This window comes from Colossoma macropomum, unplaced genomic scaffold (genome assembly GCF_904425465.1).
Source record: "Colossoma macropomum unplaced genomic scaffold, Colossoma_macropomum, whole genome shotgun sequence".
Lineage (NCBI taxonomy): Eukaryota > Metazoa > Chordata > Actinopteri > Characiformes > Serrasalmidae > Colossoma > Colossoma macropomum.
The window spans coordinates 18,313,851-18,328,898 of record NW_023494787.1 but is presented as its reverse complement, the minus strand read 5'-3'; the positions used below and the strand labels follow the sequence as shown (position 1 = coordinate 18,328,898).

Here is a 15,048-nt window from a genome sequence, read left to right as displayed (position 1 = left end):
GCCTCCAGTGTCCTTCCCACTGGAATTTTCAAGCGTATGTGAAACGAATTGCTCGGTGCTTGAGGGAACGGGAGGAGAAGAACAAAGAGAGAAAGAACTGAGAGGGTGAGAGAGTATACACTATACTACTGAAGAGTTGTAGGCAGCCCTTTTGATGTCTCTTTTGAGAGGTGTGTGTGTATATGTGTATGTGTGTAAGAAGCCGTGAGAGGCTCAGCAGGTGGTCTGAGAGGCTGGAGCTGTGCACAGAGGCAGACTGAGAGGTCGTCTGTCCTCTGCTTGGACACAGGAAGAAAGAGGCTGACCAGTTTAACCAACAAAAACCACATTTTGGATTTCTGTCATGGTTGGTGAATGTCACTATAATTAAGTCATTGCCGTAACTCCTCCAAGTAATGATTTAAAGGATCTTTTTTTTGGTTAACAGATTGTCTCTGTGGTCAAGAGCAAGAAGGAGAATGAATGAAAGAAAACGAGAGAGAGAGATTGTGATCTTCACTGATCTTTGTCATTTCTGTCCTTATTTTAATTGTTTTTTTCTTCTTACTTTTTACTGTTATTCTATTTCTGTCTCTTTCTCTCTCTGTCTCTCTCTCTCTGTCTCTCTCTCTCTCTCTCTCTCTCTGTCTCTCTCTCCCTCTCCCTGTTGGCTGCACACATTTTTGACCTAACACACAGAAAGTGAATAAATGATCCTAATGGTCCTGAAAAAGAGAGCATGGCTAATTGGTTGCCATGACAACAGACAAGCCTCTGCTTGCGGCTTGTTTCCGTGAGTTTGTCGTAGTTGTGTAAACACGTACTCCTCCTCTCCTTCACTCCTCACTCCTGCACTTCTCCACCCCTTTATCTATCTATGTGCTCTCTGCTCCTGGAGGACTGGCATTAGAGATCTGCAGCACTGAGTCACATTGCCTGTACATACAGACACACGCACACACTCTGGGCCTCTCAGACTTTCCATGGAAGAGCCCAGAGGAAATCGCTCATGGGGATTGCCCTGACTGCCTTACTTCATCAGGCCTCCACTCCTGCTGCAGCATCACATGCAGTAACAACACTGATGTCAGCATTTTTACTTTTATTTCAAAAAAGGAAAAGCAGGTTAACAGAGACTCCATCAGCTCTCCATTGCTCAGACTCTTCTAGAAGTGAGTACTAGTCTTTAGGAGCACCCTTCAATCACCTTTAGGACCACCTCATTTCTCATTTTAAGTAACAGGAACATTACACCCAGTCCAGTGTTAAGTGGGCCAGACTAAAAAAACACAGTTTAGTAGGCTATTAACTTATCATCAACTCCTCATAAATGTGTTTATGTAATAAACAAACCAATAAATGAATGAAGAATACCTACAAAACAGATGGTCAGAAGTTAGAGTTAGTCACCTAAAGTTAGTTGATGCAGAAGATATGTTACCTTTTACACAGTCTTTTAGCAAAGGAATGTATGCATTTGAGTGCTTTAATATTCATTTTCAAACAGAATGTTTAAATTGCAAATGTGAACATGACAATCCCGTTAAACCTGACTGACTTATTAAATTGTCAGCACTGTCAGCAGCTAAGCTAAGAAAAGCTAACTAAGCTGGCTAACTGATCTAAACATTAATTGTATTCATTTTTCATTAGCAAGTACTCTAACCCTGATCAAGTTCCACTTACCTTAGAGCTGCCTGTTATTAGTTTTGTCACTGAGTTTTTGAGCTTTACACACATATTAATCCAGAACTTTTTCAGCTTCAGGAATGAAATAAACACAGCACGATCCACCAAATGATCAGGATAGCATGTGTGAGGCATTATACATTCCTAGCATCTTGCCACCATTTCTTGGCCTAATAATTCTTAGGAACATCTATATTGAGGTCAGCTCAGCCTCTGCAGCGCCCCTTCTGGTTCAAATTTGTTATAGGTATGCGTGACTTAGATTAGTACTGGAGTACAAATCTATGGCACAATATGCAAATACGTCAACCAGTGTAACGCCCCCTAATGAGAACACCACCCTCACGCTGCGCTGATCGAATATGATTTTGAAATAAGAGAAGCAGACTGAGAGAACTCAGTCATGACTTAAGTGGTTGTCGCTCTCCTTCCTAATGTTGGTTAAGGTCAGCTGTGTGAGAAACTGCCACACAAATTGCATAAAGAGTCTGGAAAAATTGAGGCCAGTGCTTTTTTTCACCTTGTCATGATTGTTTAGACCAGTTGCAATAATGTTTATTTCTGCTAGCCTGCCAATGGGGTTTCAGTGTTATATTAGCACCAAGCTGGTACATTTTCACTTTGCCACACTGCGTTTAATATTACCCTACTTAAACACAAGCTGGGTTTGGATATCTGTATGCTCAGGTAAATGCTCCCGTTCCGTCCATCGCTCTCTGTTATTTGTATTTGTGTGTTGAGTCTACAAGAAGGATGTTTGGGTCACAGTGAAGTTAAGTTTACTTGCATTGCAAGTGGCCCAAGTGGCCCTCCTATTTTTGAGCATTTTTCAAAGTTGAAACTAGTTGGGTGTTATTACTCATTAAATCACTTATTATTCAGTTATTAAGCCTGAGACTTACACTATAACTACCATTAATTATTTAGTAACTATTATGCAGCTGACATGCAAGTGATGTAGTTTTGAGAGTGATGAATCAAAGTGTGGGCCCACAGGGTTTAAAGCGTTTAAAGGGTTAATCTCCTCACTGTGCTTTTCCTGCCTTAGTTCAGTCATTCAATTTGTATTTTATCTCTCTCTTTCTCCCTCTCTGTGTGTCTGCCTGTCTGTGTCATGCCATCCCCACTAAGCGTGCGTGCCACACTCCTCACTGCAGTGTGAAATACATATTTATCAAAAGTGCTCCGCTAACTAGGTCAATGAAACAAACCGCAGCCTGTAGCTATGGAGCTGAGGCAGTGTTACCAATACTGCACCCTGGTGGAGAACACATGGAAGTGCAACGAGGACATTTAAAACATTTAGCAGATGCTTTTATCCGCACTGACTTACAGCAATACTTTGTCAATGTATATATTCTTAAGGCTAGAATATAAAGATAGGCCTACCTTTGTTTGCTGGAAACAGGAGTCAGTTCTGATACTGAGATGCACAGAGAGCGCAGGGGTTTTCCTCCCTATACATGTAAGATTAGTGTTTATTACAATGCATTTTGCAAATGAGAGAAGAATTTCCCATTTCCACTATGTGGCCAGTTTGAATCATGCTAATTGTGGATGGAGGTTTTGTAAGCTGATCTTTAAACAGCTGTTAAGAATCTGGCCTCAGTAGCAAACCTAACCTAACCTTTTATCCTGGTTTATGATATTATCATGAAATTGTATTGAGTTAAGATAATACATGTGTAAACATGTAGCCTTCTGAAGGTTATTTTATAATAGCAATAATGTGTTTCGTGGTTATACATGTTGGGGATTTCTGTCTTTGACAATAACTTCCCTGATGGCACTTCAGGGGAAAAGGGGATTTTTTCAAAAAATTTGGTATATTTCCATCATTGAGAAGTAAACAAAGTTATTCAGAGTGGTTTGATGTGACATAGTTCATAAAAGAGAAATGTACCAATTTCTTTATAATGGAAGTGATAAGAACCAGGGGAGCATTTCACCTCAAACCACTTTGAGTCACTTTGTTTATATCTTAACCTTAATTTAAGTAATTTAATGGTGGAATTCCCTATTATTGGGCATCAAGGCTTTGGTTTCCCCTTCAATTTTAATTGTTTTCCCACCTGGTGGAACACGCTTGCTTCCCTAGATAGCATATCAAGTATAAAAGCAGAGCAGTGCAAGCATGAAGGTTCTCAGACTAGTGCTTTACAGCATTCTGTTACAGTGCATGTAGCCTTTCACAAGTCATTCTATAGGACATGATAAAGTCTTACAGTCATATGGTGCAACCTTTCTGACATACGTTGTCATTTCTAAACCATAAGTGATGGGCTAAACACGAAAACAGCTGTTTTGAACACCAAAACAGGTGTACTAACATTAAATAACGCGTGAGATCACAGTGCGACAGTGTGGTGGGAGCTTGTGAAGCCAGAACCACACGTGTTGAATATCGGCTCACCTTGTCATTGGAAATATCGGCACATTGTCTTTGCCTCTGTGCACTATACCGTACACTCAGAAGTCTGTTGAGATGCCTGAGAGAGAGTTGTGACCCCACCTGGATGCCTGTGAAGGTGTGTGCGAGTGTGTGTGCTCCACAGCTGTGTAGGTTTTATTGCACAGTGTGAGTGCTGAACCATGTATAAGGCAGGGAAAAAAATAACAAGACCCTGGAACATTTTCTCCCTGGAGTTTTCTGTGAGTGTGTGAGAGAGAGTATCTCTCTTTATCACTCTCTCTTTAAATCTCGCTTGCTCTCTTTATCCTCCGTGTCTCTGTCTCTCTCTCTCCCCACCTCCCTTTTGCTCAGTGTACACACTTACACTCTATCTATCTCACTCACTCTCTCTCCCCACCCTCAGTCGTCTATCTGTGAGTGTCCTCCTCCCTCTCTCCTGTCTCTCCTCCCTCCTTCCCTCCCTCCCTCTCTCTCACTCTCTCTCTTGCTCTCTCTCTCTCTCTCTCCTCGTGAGTGGAGTCTGGGCATGGTGCCAGCTGGCGTGTATGTTTTTTGAATGAATACCTGATGAAGTTGGTGGAGGGCAGTGAGGCGAGGCATGGGAGGAGCCGAGAGAGAGAGCGAGCGAGCGAGCGAGTGAGTGAGTGTGTGTGCGAGCGAGTGAGAACGTGTGTGTGTGTGAGTGCGAGTGAGGGCCTTGCATAACACACGTTGGAGTGCTGCATGCAGGCGGTCAGGCGGGCAGCGGGCGGTCAGGGCTCCGGCTCTGGGCAGCCTGTGTGTGACACTCAGGCACACTGGACGCAGCACGGTCCAGCTGTGGAGTCCCACACACTGCTCTCATCCACGGCAGGGAGGGGAGAGAGACATATCCAGAGTGCGAGAGAGAGAGAGAGAGAGAGAAAAGAAGGGAAAACAGCCAGCCAGTAGCCAGTAGGGCAGAAGAGTTGGTTTAAAAGATTTCACTGCCCTTCTGGACACCAATAAGGGAAAGCATCAAGGACCTGCAGTCTTTCTAGACATTGCGGTAAGTCTTCGCATACTTCTCCCAGCTTTCCCTGCTGTGGGCTTCTCTCCTGTTGCTCGTCAGCAGCCCTTCGGCGGCTCTTACTGGACTGTCCGCCCCCTTCTGCAGCTCTGCTGGCTTCCACTTACTCTTTAAGGCTATTTTTTCTTAACCTGCTGTGAGACTTTTCCTTTCCGGCAGGGAGGGAAAGTGCAAGTCATGCAGCCTCTCTGAAACCCTCCTTTCTCTCTCTCTCACTCTTTCTATCTCTCTCTGTCTCCCTCTCCAGAGCACTCTTCTAATTCTCTCCTTCTCGCTTTCTCACTTTCTCTCTCTGTCCTCTACTGCTTGTCGCTCCTTGCCTGCTTCTGCAGTGAGGTACGTTTTGTGGGGAACTGGCACTCGAAGCGATCAGGAAGCCAGGGAGAGCAGTAATTGTACTCTAAGTCCATGCCCACCTCTTAAAGGGACAGCAGCGTGTTTTAACAGCGGCCATGCAGCTACAGCTTGGTAGCTGTTGAACGCTGCGATTGCATTACTTTCAGATGAGAAAATGGATATGTGTGTCAGAAGGTTGCACCATATGACTGTAAGGCTCTATTCTGTCCTTTGTTGTTGAAAAAAGGTTTTAGGAACTTCATTAAAATTCTGTCAAGCACTAGTTTTAATGATATAATAATGTGTTAAAGTTACATTTTATTATACATACATTTTCTCCACCAATCATCTCCAAAAGTTTTTTAATAAATGGCAGTGATTCCCGGCTGCTGCTCTAACTCAAGGACCTTGGGCTGTAATTTTTAGGCCTGATGGAGGACAATACGTTTAGATTTCGTGTCATCTGATACTGACCACGCTTTGTTGAGCATGTGTACTCAGCAAGATCCAGCTTACGCACTTCTCTCCCCCACAACTCTCTCTCACTGTGCTATTAACTTACAGTACCCTAGCAATATCAGTGCAGTACTTTTGGGGGATGGGGGTGTACTTTTGGAGTATGCGCACGCATGATACAAACCCCTTTCCCACTCGTCTTTTGCAGTGTGCCCTTGTTTCATGTGCGAGTGTGTGTGCTGAGTGGTGTTCCCTCTAATGTAGGTCAGTAGAGGCTGCTCTGCTCCTTCCCTCCCAGTTCCAGTGCAGTGTGAGTGTGTGTGTGTGTGTGCTGAGCTGTGCTGTCTCTATGCTGGGAGAGCAGACTGAGCCGTGATTCGAGCCTTTCTCTTAATCCGGAGGGATAAAGCAGGGAGGCCGCAACAGTGGAAGATTAGGAGCTGGCTTTCCCCGGGATACCGCTGGGATGGAGGAACAGACTGAGGCGCGTTTATGATCCTGCATGTGTTTATGTGTGCATGTGCAAAATACCAGTTATTGGCAGCAGCTTCATTATTAATCCTCACAGGCCTCTGGCACTTTCAGACGTTCATTAAAAAATAGTGTAGGCTGTAGTCCGTTCAGTAGAACATGCTCTTTCGCTTTTTTCAGTCCCTCCCCCTCTGCTGTCCTCCCAGCACTCCAAAAGTAAAAGCTCCAGGGAACCGTTTTAGAGCGCTTCATCTCGTCCCTGTAGATGAATGCACTTAGCCGTTTGATAAAGTCCTTTCACAGAGGTTCTGTACAGGGCAACGGGGCATGGCCCTACAGTTCAATGAATGGTTCTCTAACCATGACCCAAAAGAGGCAAGAGTAATTGCTTTTCTTTTTTAACACGGCTTGGAGAAACGTCTTAATCAAGGGGACAGTTACAGAATGCAGGACCACTAGTCTTGCGGCGTCAGACGTGACCTCTGGGGGCAACCATGAGAAATTCTGGGAAAGTGTGGGTGGGAACGTAGACTTCTTAGGCTGGAAAAAGCCTAAGTTTTAAACCGATCCAATGCTTTAAGGAGGCGGAGCTTAAGTGGCCCATATCATGGAAAACAGAATTTCCCTGTTTTTTTAATAAAAGAGTTTGACATATGTAATATGTAAACAGTGTTAAAGTTTCAAACCATACCATTCACTCCCTAGTCCATACAGTCCATATATGGAAACTTAGCTGCAAAAAACAGCCCATTGTGAATTGATTGTTTTTATGAATTCACAAAAACCAACTCATCTGTCCAACAGCAGGTTAGCTCTGCCCGTTCACACTGAAAGTCTAAGGAATGTGTCACCTCTGAGTGCTTTTTGGATGAGCCTTAATACACAGGACAGCCAGTCAGAGCAGAAATCATTCATCTTATATCAGTCTTAAACGCAGAGTAACAAAAACAGCGTGTTTAATACTAAGGGATAAAGAGAGATTGGAAAATGGTCATGTAAAAATTAATTATGACGTTTTTGGTACATAAAACCACACAAAGGTTGCAAGTGGATCTCAAGGGAAAAAATAAAATGCAAGAAAAATGCTGGATTCAGGCCCTTTAAAGAAAGATTTTGCGCTCATCCACATTGTCTGATGGACAACAAGCCTGCTGTTAGGCCATGGATGTAATGTAAGTTAATTTGGCAAAAAAATCCCCCTAGAAACCTCCAGTTAAGCATGTAGATGAGCGTTGCTTGTGTGGAGAACACATTACGTGCAGTAAAAATAAATATTACCTGTTACAATCGAAAACTGTTTCATTAGCTATTTATAGCTTTTCGCTAGCTAGCTTGTTTTACTTAGACTACAGGAATTTGGGGACAGATTTTAGAGGGGGTGATTTTGCCGCAGTCCAACACCAAAAGTTTAACAAGTTGTATCTAGGTGTGTATTCTGGTTAAGAGATCCCGTCTGGCCATGCAAGGCTAGAATATGTGGTTCTCTGACCTTATCACCCTTTCTTCTCTGCTTACCATGAAGGCATTATTTGGTTATAAATAGAGATAGCACAATGCCACTTATTCTTTTCTGATACTGATATTGAAACCTCGAGTACTGGCCGATACCAATCTAACATTTTTCCTTAGAATCTACGATCCTTCAAAATTAGCAATTTAATAGCTCTTCACTTAAGATAACCTTCTAAAAAGAGACTCACACGACTCAAAAAGAAGGTCTGGCTCGATGTTTAGGTCTCAAATGCAAAATCAACATTATGCTGAAGAAGATATGATGACAATAGCAGATAACTTACTTACATCCTCGGAAGACACGTCCTTTACCAAGTTTTGACCAAGCTCTCTTTGACTACACTTTCTATGTGCTTGCAATCATCAGATTCATCCGCTCGGGAAAGAGTCTGAAGTGCAACTGATATTACAAAATTTGCTTTCACATGTTGCATACAATTACACATTTCCACCAGAGAGGTCTCCAAATCCCCAAAACTTACACAGTGTAGCTTTAAAGAACCATATTAAGGTTTTCATGTTTAGATTGTTGTATCAAGAACTGTTGTGATCGAGAAGATTACGCTCTAATTTTACCTGATGGAAAATTTAGGAAAGCTGAGCATTTTGTGGTGTCTTGCTCATAAACCAATCTTTAATGAAACAGCAAAGCCTATAGTCACACCCTCTTTGCAAATCCCTCTCTTCTTTTCACCTCTTATCTGTCTCTCTTTCCTGTCTTTCACTTTCAAGTGTCATTTATCTTTAGTGCTTTACACGTAGTTCTAAAGGTAAGCATAGAGTAGCTGTTAGAGTGGTTCTCAGTCCTAGAGCTGCACTTCATCACACAGTTTCCTCACTCTAATACATCTGATTTAGCTCATCTGCTAATTACTAGCCTTTCGTGAGCTAAATTTGATGTGTGGGTGGAGGAACATCTCTAAACTGTGCTGTGTAGAGTGTCACTGGTTCTAGGGTTGAGAACTACTGGCTGAATGATATTATGCTTAACCAAAAGGCTGCTGCTTGTCAGTAATTCTAAATCACACAAACATGAATTTCTTTATATATTTCTGACTTTCTTAGATCAAGGCTCTTAAAGAACGATTGCATCTTGTATAACCAACTTCAGATCAAATATTTCAGGTTTTCCACTGCAATATGTTACTGTACCAACAAAAGGCTATTGTCATCTAAAGGAACTGACACCGTATGAACATGATTATGGTAATTTATTCATTAGCATGCTCGACTGCCTTTTTCTGATGCACACAGCTCTGCTGAAAAAAAGCTTGAGGAGAGGATGATCTGGACACCATGGAGAAGGACAAGAGAGGGACTACCTTTTTACAATGAAGCCTTTTGGTCAGAGATCTTTTCTCTGTCGTCGACACTTTTTCCATAATTCCTTTCACTTAAGGAACAATGTAACAGGTCCACTTGGAACGCTTTAAGTTTTCCGTTTCCTCAAAGCTCCTTAAAATTAGAACTTCTTTCCTAGTATTTTATCAATTTATTTGTTATAGTGGCTGCACTTCATTATACGGTCATATGCAAAACCCTTTTTGTTAACTTGTGTTTATTTACTAAGTTTAATATATTGTAAAAAAGATGCATCAAAATAAAATGTTTACTAAAACACTAATTGCGCATTAAAAAGTGTAGATATGTGTTCTCTGTAGAGGATGTGCACTTACTTTCACTTCAACTTATTTAAAATCAACAAAACATCATTTTGAATATGTATTTATTTTATTTTATTTTATGAAATATGCATGACTGTTTCTCTGAACTCCCAGCTTCACATTTAGAGTAAATGCGGTCTGTCTGCTGGAAATTTTTATGTTAGCTAATGAATGAATCATAGCCTTCCTTTAAGTGCAAGTAAATCATTTACAGCTGAAAATGTCGTCCTGCAGGAGAGAATTTAGAAAAATTATGCTGGATAACATCCTGCAAAATATTTTCAGTATTACCACGTCTCAAGTTCACCGCACGATTGTATCATATCCGTAGTGCTGAGTTTTGTCTAAGCCATGATTTCTTTCCTTCCTTGACAGCCTTTCTTCGTTTGCTATGAAGGGAAATACTCGTCTGAATCTATACGATGCATCTGTGCCTTTTTGAGCCTAACGTTGTACATGTGTGAGAAGACAGTTCATTTCAGATTTTGAAAGACGGAGTTAGCATGACTTTGGGTGTCTGGTTCGCCGGAGGTCTCTTATGTTCGAAAAGTTTGGTTCAGATGAATAAATCATGAGCAAAGCGAGCCGACCAGGAGTGATAAAGACAGAAGAGGACTGTGAAGTCTGTGATGAGTGAGGATCATTGAGCCTGCATGAAGAGGACGGGTACTTCCTCTCTACAGGCTATGGGACAGCGCACATAAGATGAAGAGAACAGTTAAACAGGCATCAGCATAATGAGCGCATTGTATCTCTCCAGCAGTGCTCCCAGACTCTTATTGCAGTGTGACACCTCTTAAATCATCAAGTCCCTGTTTGAAATGCAAAAGAGCCCTCCTACGAGTATTGGACAGAGCAGACAGAGCCGGGGGTGAGGGGGGGGTGCGATCAATGCAACTCAGGCAGGACCCTCAAACAAACACTAAAGCCAAAAGATCATACACTGCTCATGTGATTAGTTGACATGTTGTGCAGTGCATGAGCACTTTAGACTTTTCTCACCATCGAATAAGTAGTAAGATTTTTGGTTTTGGATGTGAATTGATGGAGAGATTATGAATTTTTGTGGCAGGTTCTGATTTCTTTACAGCCAAACTGGCCTATAGCAAGTTTTTATTAGCTTACTCGGTAGAGGCCGAACTAACACATGAAACACATTTGTATTACTTTCTAAAGGCCAAAGTCACGATATAAATCCAGTTTTGAACAGCCTTGGTCAAATGACATATTTTGTTGATTTTCTAACTGAAAATAAGTTAACGCATTCTCTACAGAGAGCACACTTAAAAATGGCACACAGGTTCTATTTTTATACTGAGTTTAACATATTGGAAAAAATATGTATATAAAATATGCCATAACTTTTGCACTGGGAGTTATTAATTTTTTGCCAGTATGTTAAATTCAGCAAATAAACAGTAATTGTGCATTTAAATGTGCAGAATTATGTGCAAAGGATGTATACATGTTTTCACAACACATATAATTTGATCAGGCCTGCCCAAACCTTTGCAGATGACTGTATCATTATTTGCTACTTATAACTATAAATGATAAATCAGTTGGCTATTTAAAAAACATGAATCAAATAAAGTGCTACACTGAAAGAAAGGCTACTGTTTATTTAGCTCCATCAGTCATGCATAATTATGCCAGGACATTATGGTATAGCTATAACAGCACTTACCCACTCACATGATTTACATCACAAAAATGCAACACTGATCTGCTGAAATCAAAAGAATAATTGGCCAAATGCTGATTGCATGTTTGGAGCAAACATCTGCCGATTCTGGCCGCACACATCTGGAATCAGTACATGATGTATGTGTCTTCATGTGCATCCATTAGTATTTATAAATAGTGGATATAGTGCCCCACACTGGTGCATATCTATGTGTGTGTGTGTGTGTATGTATGAGTGAATGAGAGAATGTGTGACTGTTTAAAGTAGGGTCTTTTACTGGTTTCAAATCAGTCTTGAGTGCAGAGCTGCCAGTTTATTATTAATGATGCTCACACTGAGTGTTCCATCTCTCCCTGCAGGGGGTCCACTCTCACACTTCACACACACAGTGTGTGCAGATGGTGGAGATATATCGCTGCTCACACACACAGGCATCCCTACACATCTACACCTCAACAAAACGTCTGCTCAAACACCCTGCTAGTCTCAAACCATACTGTGTAGATTCCTTTGCTTTTTATCCTTACAAATGTAGAGCTGTTATAGTCAAATAGTCAGTTTGGTAGAATATTGAAATATAATTCTATAGTTACAAAATAGTTATATAGTTCTGCATAATAATGTACATTTACATGCTGTGTTAAAGAGGCAGTCTGGCCTATGTATGTATGCATGTAGTCTATGTATGTATGCATGCCTACTCTCCTGCTTCGTGGGTGGAACTTAAAAAAAAATAAAGAAAAGAAAAAGAAAAACTATAAGAGGTATAGGGCAGATATATGTGATGTTTAAAATGTTTAGCACCCCCCATCCTAATGCAGAAGGATTCCAGACAGTTAATGTTACTGCTAGGAAGATAAACATCACATCTGTATTTATTAGCCTCTACATGCGTGAATTTCTGTATCTCCATGGGAGGAATTCACAGTAGTTGAGACGGATTTGCGTAACAACAATAACTGTAACTTCTAAGGACTATAGCATACAGTGCAGCTTCACTTGCTTCAGTGTATTTAATGCCCTTTCTGACACGTTTTTTGATCCTGAGTAATGTGTGTGTGCACTCTGCAGGTTTCTGCTGCAGTCCTGGAGCCTTGCTTTCAGAGGGACATGATTCCGCATGAACCACGAGCACAGCTCTTTTGTGGCAGGCGTGCGTTCTGTTGCTTTCGACTGAGATCTGTGTCCATCCGGCCCTAAACAGAGGAGAAAAGCTCCTTTCGCCGCCACTCTTCTCTCTACCCCCATCCCAATCCCCTCCAACAGCACCGGCCGACCGGTGGGTGGGCACGCTGTGTCAGAGAGACATACAGAGAGAACAAGAGAGAGGGACAGAGGGAAAGGTCGAGAGAGAGAGATAAACAGGTAGAAACAACCAGAGAGTCCAGCAGCCACATACACCATGAAGCCCACCCAGGAGCGGAGCAACGAGTGCCTGCCCCCTAAAAAGCGTGAGATCCCAGCCAGCACCCTGCCCTCGGATGAGAGGCCTGTGATGATGGCGCCAGCCAGCGAAAGCCAGCGGACAGGGAACTTGGCCTGGCTGGCCAGTGTTGCCAGTGGGCAGGAGAGTGGTGGTCAGCGCACTGGAATGGCAGTGGGGTCCAACAGCCCTCAGTACAAACCGCTGGTTGAATACTCACCTCCATGCTCCACACAGTCCACCCGCAGTGCGACCGCAGTGACCAGCGTCCCGGCTGTGTACACGTCCCCTATCTCTCAGCATGGAGGCACCATCCAGTACACACCCTTACCCCCGAACCTGCACTTCATTAGCCCCTCTTATGCTGCACCATATACAGGCTACATCTCTCCACTCGTACACCCTCCTCCAGCTTCCACCACCATCGCCACTTCCCAGAGACACACTGAAGCCTACGCCAGCGCCACCAACTCTCCTTCGTCAAAATCTGAGCAGCACCACCCCCTGGGCCGCTCTCTCGGCCCACCTATGTCGGACAGCACCCTCTCGCCACACTCGACCCAGTACGTCCAAATCTCTGCCCCTCGGACTGCCCCTTCACCCCATGCCCACCTCCCTCTGCACCTGCACCCTCAACACACGCTGGCCCTCAGTGGGCCCCCTCAGGTCCTGCTGCAGTACACCGATGCACCTGCGCCCAAGAAGGAGGAGGCCAGGCCCAGAGAGGTGCTGAACGGGGAGCTGGAAAAGGTCCAGCGCTTCAGCTTGTCAGAATCCAGTGCAGGAAAGCAGAGCAAAGGGTCCTTGTCCAGCCAGCAGCACCATATCCACCAGCAGCAGCACTATGAGGCCAGGCACGTGGTGCTGCCTGCCGAGTATGCACAGGACATACGGACCTCACTAGTGCTAGTGCCCAACAGTCACAACTCCAGCAGCACTGATCCAGGGGGCACTTTAGATAAGCTGCCTCCTCCCTCTATGCCAGAAAAAGGAGGGATTTGTGCAGGAAAGCCCATAACTCGTACTCCCTCTAGCTCCTCGTCCACCTCCCATCCATTTCCACCCCCACCTTTGCCTGTGGACGGTCTAAAGACGGCAGTTACCACGTTATCCCCTCATACAGTGATCCAGACCACACACAATGCGACCGAGCCGCTGTCCATGGGCCTCACTTCCACGAACTTCTATCCTGCTCATCAGCCCATTATTGGTTACATTGCAGGCACGGGTCAGCAACAGCCTCTCGGCTACCACACCAGCCTGCCTCAACACCTGGTCATCCCTGGGGCTCAGCCGGTCATTATCCCTGTAAGTGGTGCAGAGCCAACTGCCACATCCGCAGCCACAGCCTTTCCCGCAGCACTACCCCATGCGTTTGTCACCTCAGCAGCCCCCAAAGGTGAAGCCTTCGAATCCCTGGCCCCCTACCCCCACCCAGCGGGGGCCATGGTTCAGGCCCAGCTCCACCTGCCCATGGTCCCAGCCCCTGCCAGCCTACTGGCCACTCCGCCTCCACCTTCAGCCCCATCGCTGCCCCCTTACTTCACAAAGGGCTCCATTATCCAGCTTGCAGACGGCGAGCTGAAGCGAGTGGAGGACCTGAAGACGGAAGACTTCATCCAGAGCGCCGAAATCAGCAGTGAGCTGAAGATCGACTCCAGCACTGTAGAGCGCATTGACAGCAGCCATACGCCTAACTTTGCCATCATCCAGTTTGCAGTGGGAGAGCATCGCTCGCAGGTGGGATGTTCAGTGCTGTCTTTACAGACCTTTTTTAATTCTTTATTGTTATGAAAAATAACAACTGATAACCGAGTGTAATAATCAGAACAAATTGCTCTTAAATCAGTTTGCGCTACATTTTTCCAGAAAACATTAGTCATAGTTCATTGGAAACAGCTTGGTTTTCCCCTCAATCAAGATAAGACACTTGGAATATGTTGCTGGAACAGTGATGTTTCCAAGTGATTTTAAATGGGAAATAATGTTTTTATGCTTTAACAAATTATTAGTATTCAAGGTACAGTATATGTCCAAAAGTGTCCAGACACCCCTTCTTAGTAGTAAAATCAGCTAGTTTAAGATACATCCGGGTGGACACAGGTGTTCAGTGTTGCACACGCAACTTATTATAACATATAATCTCCATAGAAACAAACTTGAGCTAGAAAGAATTAGTTATTACATTAACTTACATTATCAGACAGGAAAGTTTTTCCTTCTCCTGTAAAGTTATTATTTTGGAGATATAAGAATTTGTTCCACTGTAGCTGTCAGAGCAAAACCTCCAAAAATAATCTCCAATTTCGTTTTTCATTTTTTTTACATGATTTGAAAACACCAGCTGCCCTTTTTTGCCAAAATCTCATG

The 15,048-nt window shown here is 43.5% G+C and overlaps 1 protein-coding gene across 3 annotated transcripts in view; it reads left to right on the top strand.

Annotated features, from left to right (window-relative positions):
• The window catches only part of atxn1a (ataxin 1a), a 133,920-nt gene that overhangs the window by 111,050 nt on the left and 7,822 nt on the right, over positions 1-15,048 (top strand). For 2 of the 3 annotated variants that reach the window (XM_036566308.1, XM_036566309.1), the window contains exon 4: positions 12,327-14,418. In XM_036566308.1, the coding sequence (XP_036422201.1) occupies positions 12,658-14,418 (1,761 nt within the window). In that variant the 5' untranslated portion in view covers positions 12,327-12,657. Of the gene's footprint in view, positions 1-3,159; positions 5,109-12,326; positions 14,419-15,048 lie in introns of those variants that run through there. The other variant, XM_036566310.1, reaches the window with a different exon arrangement.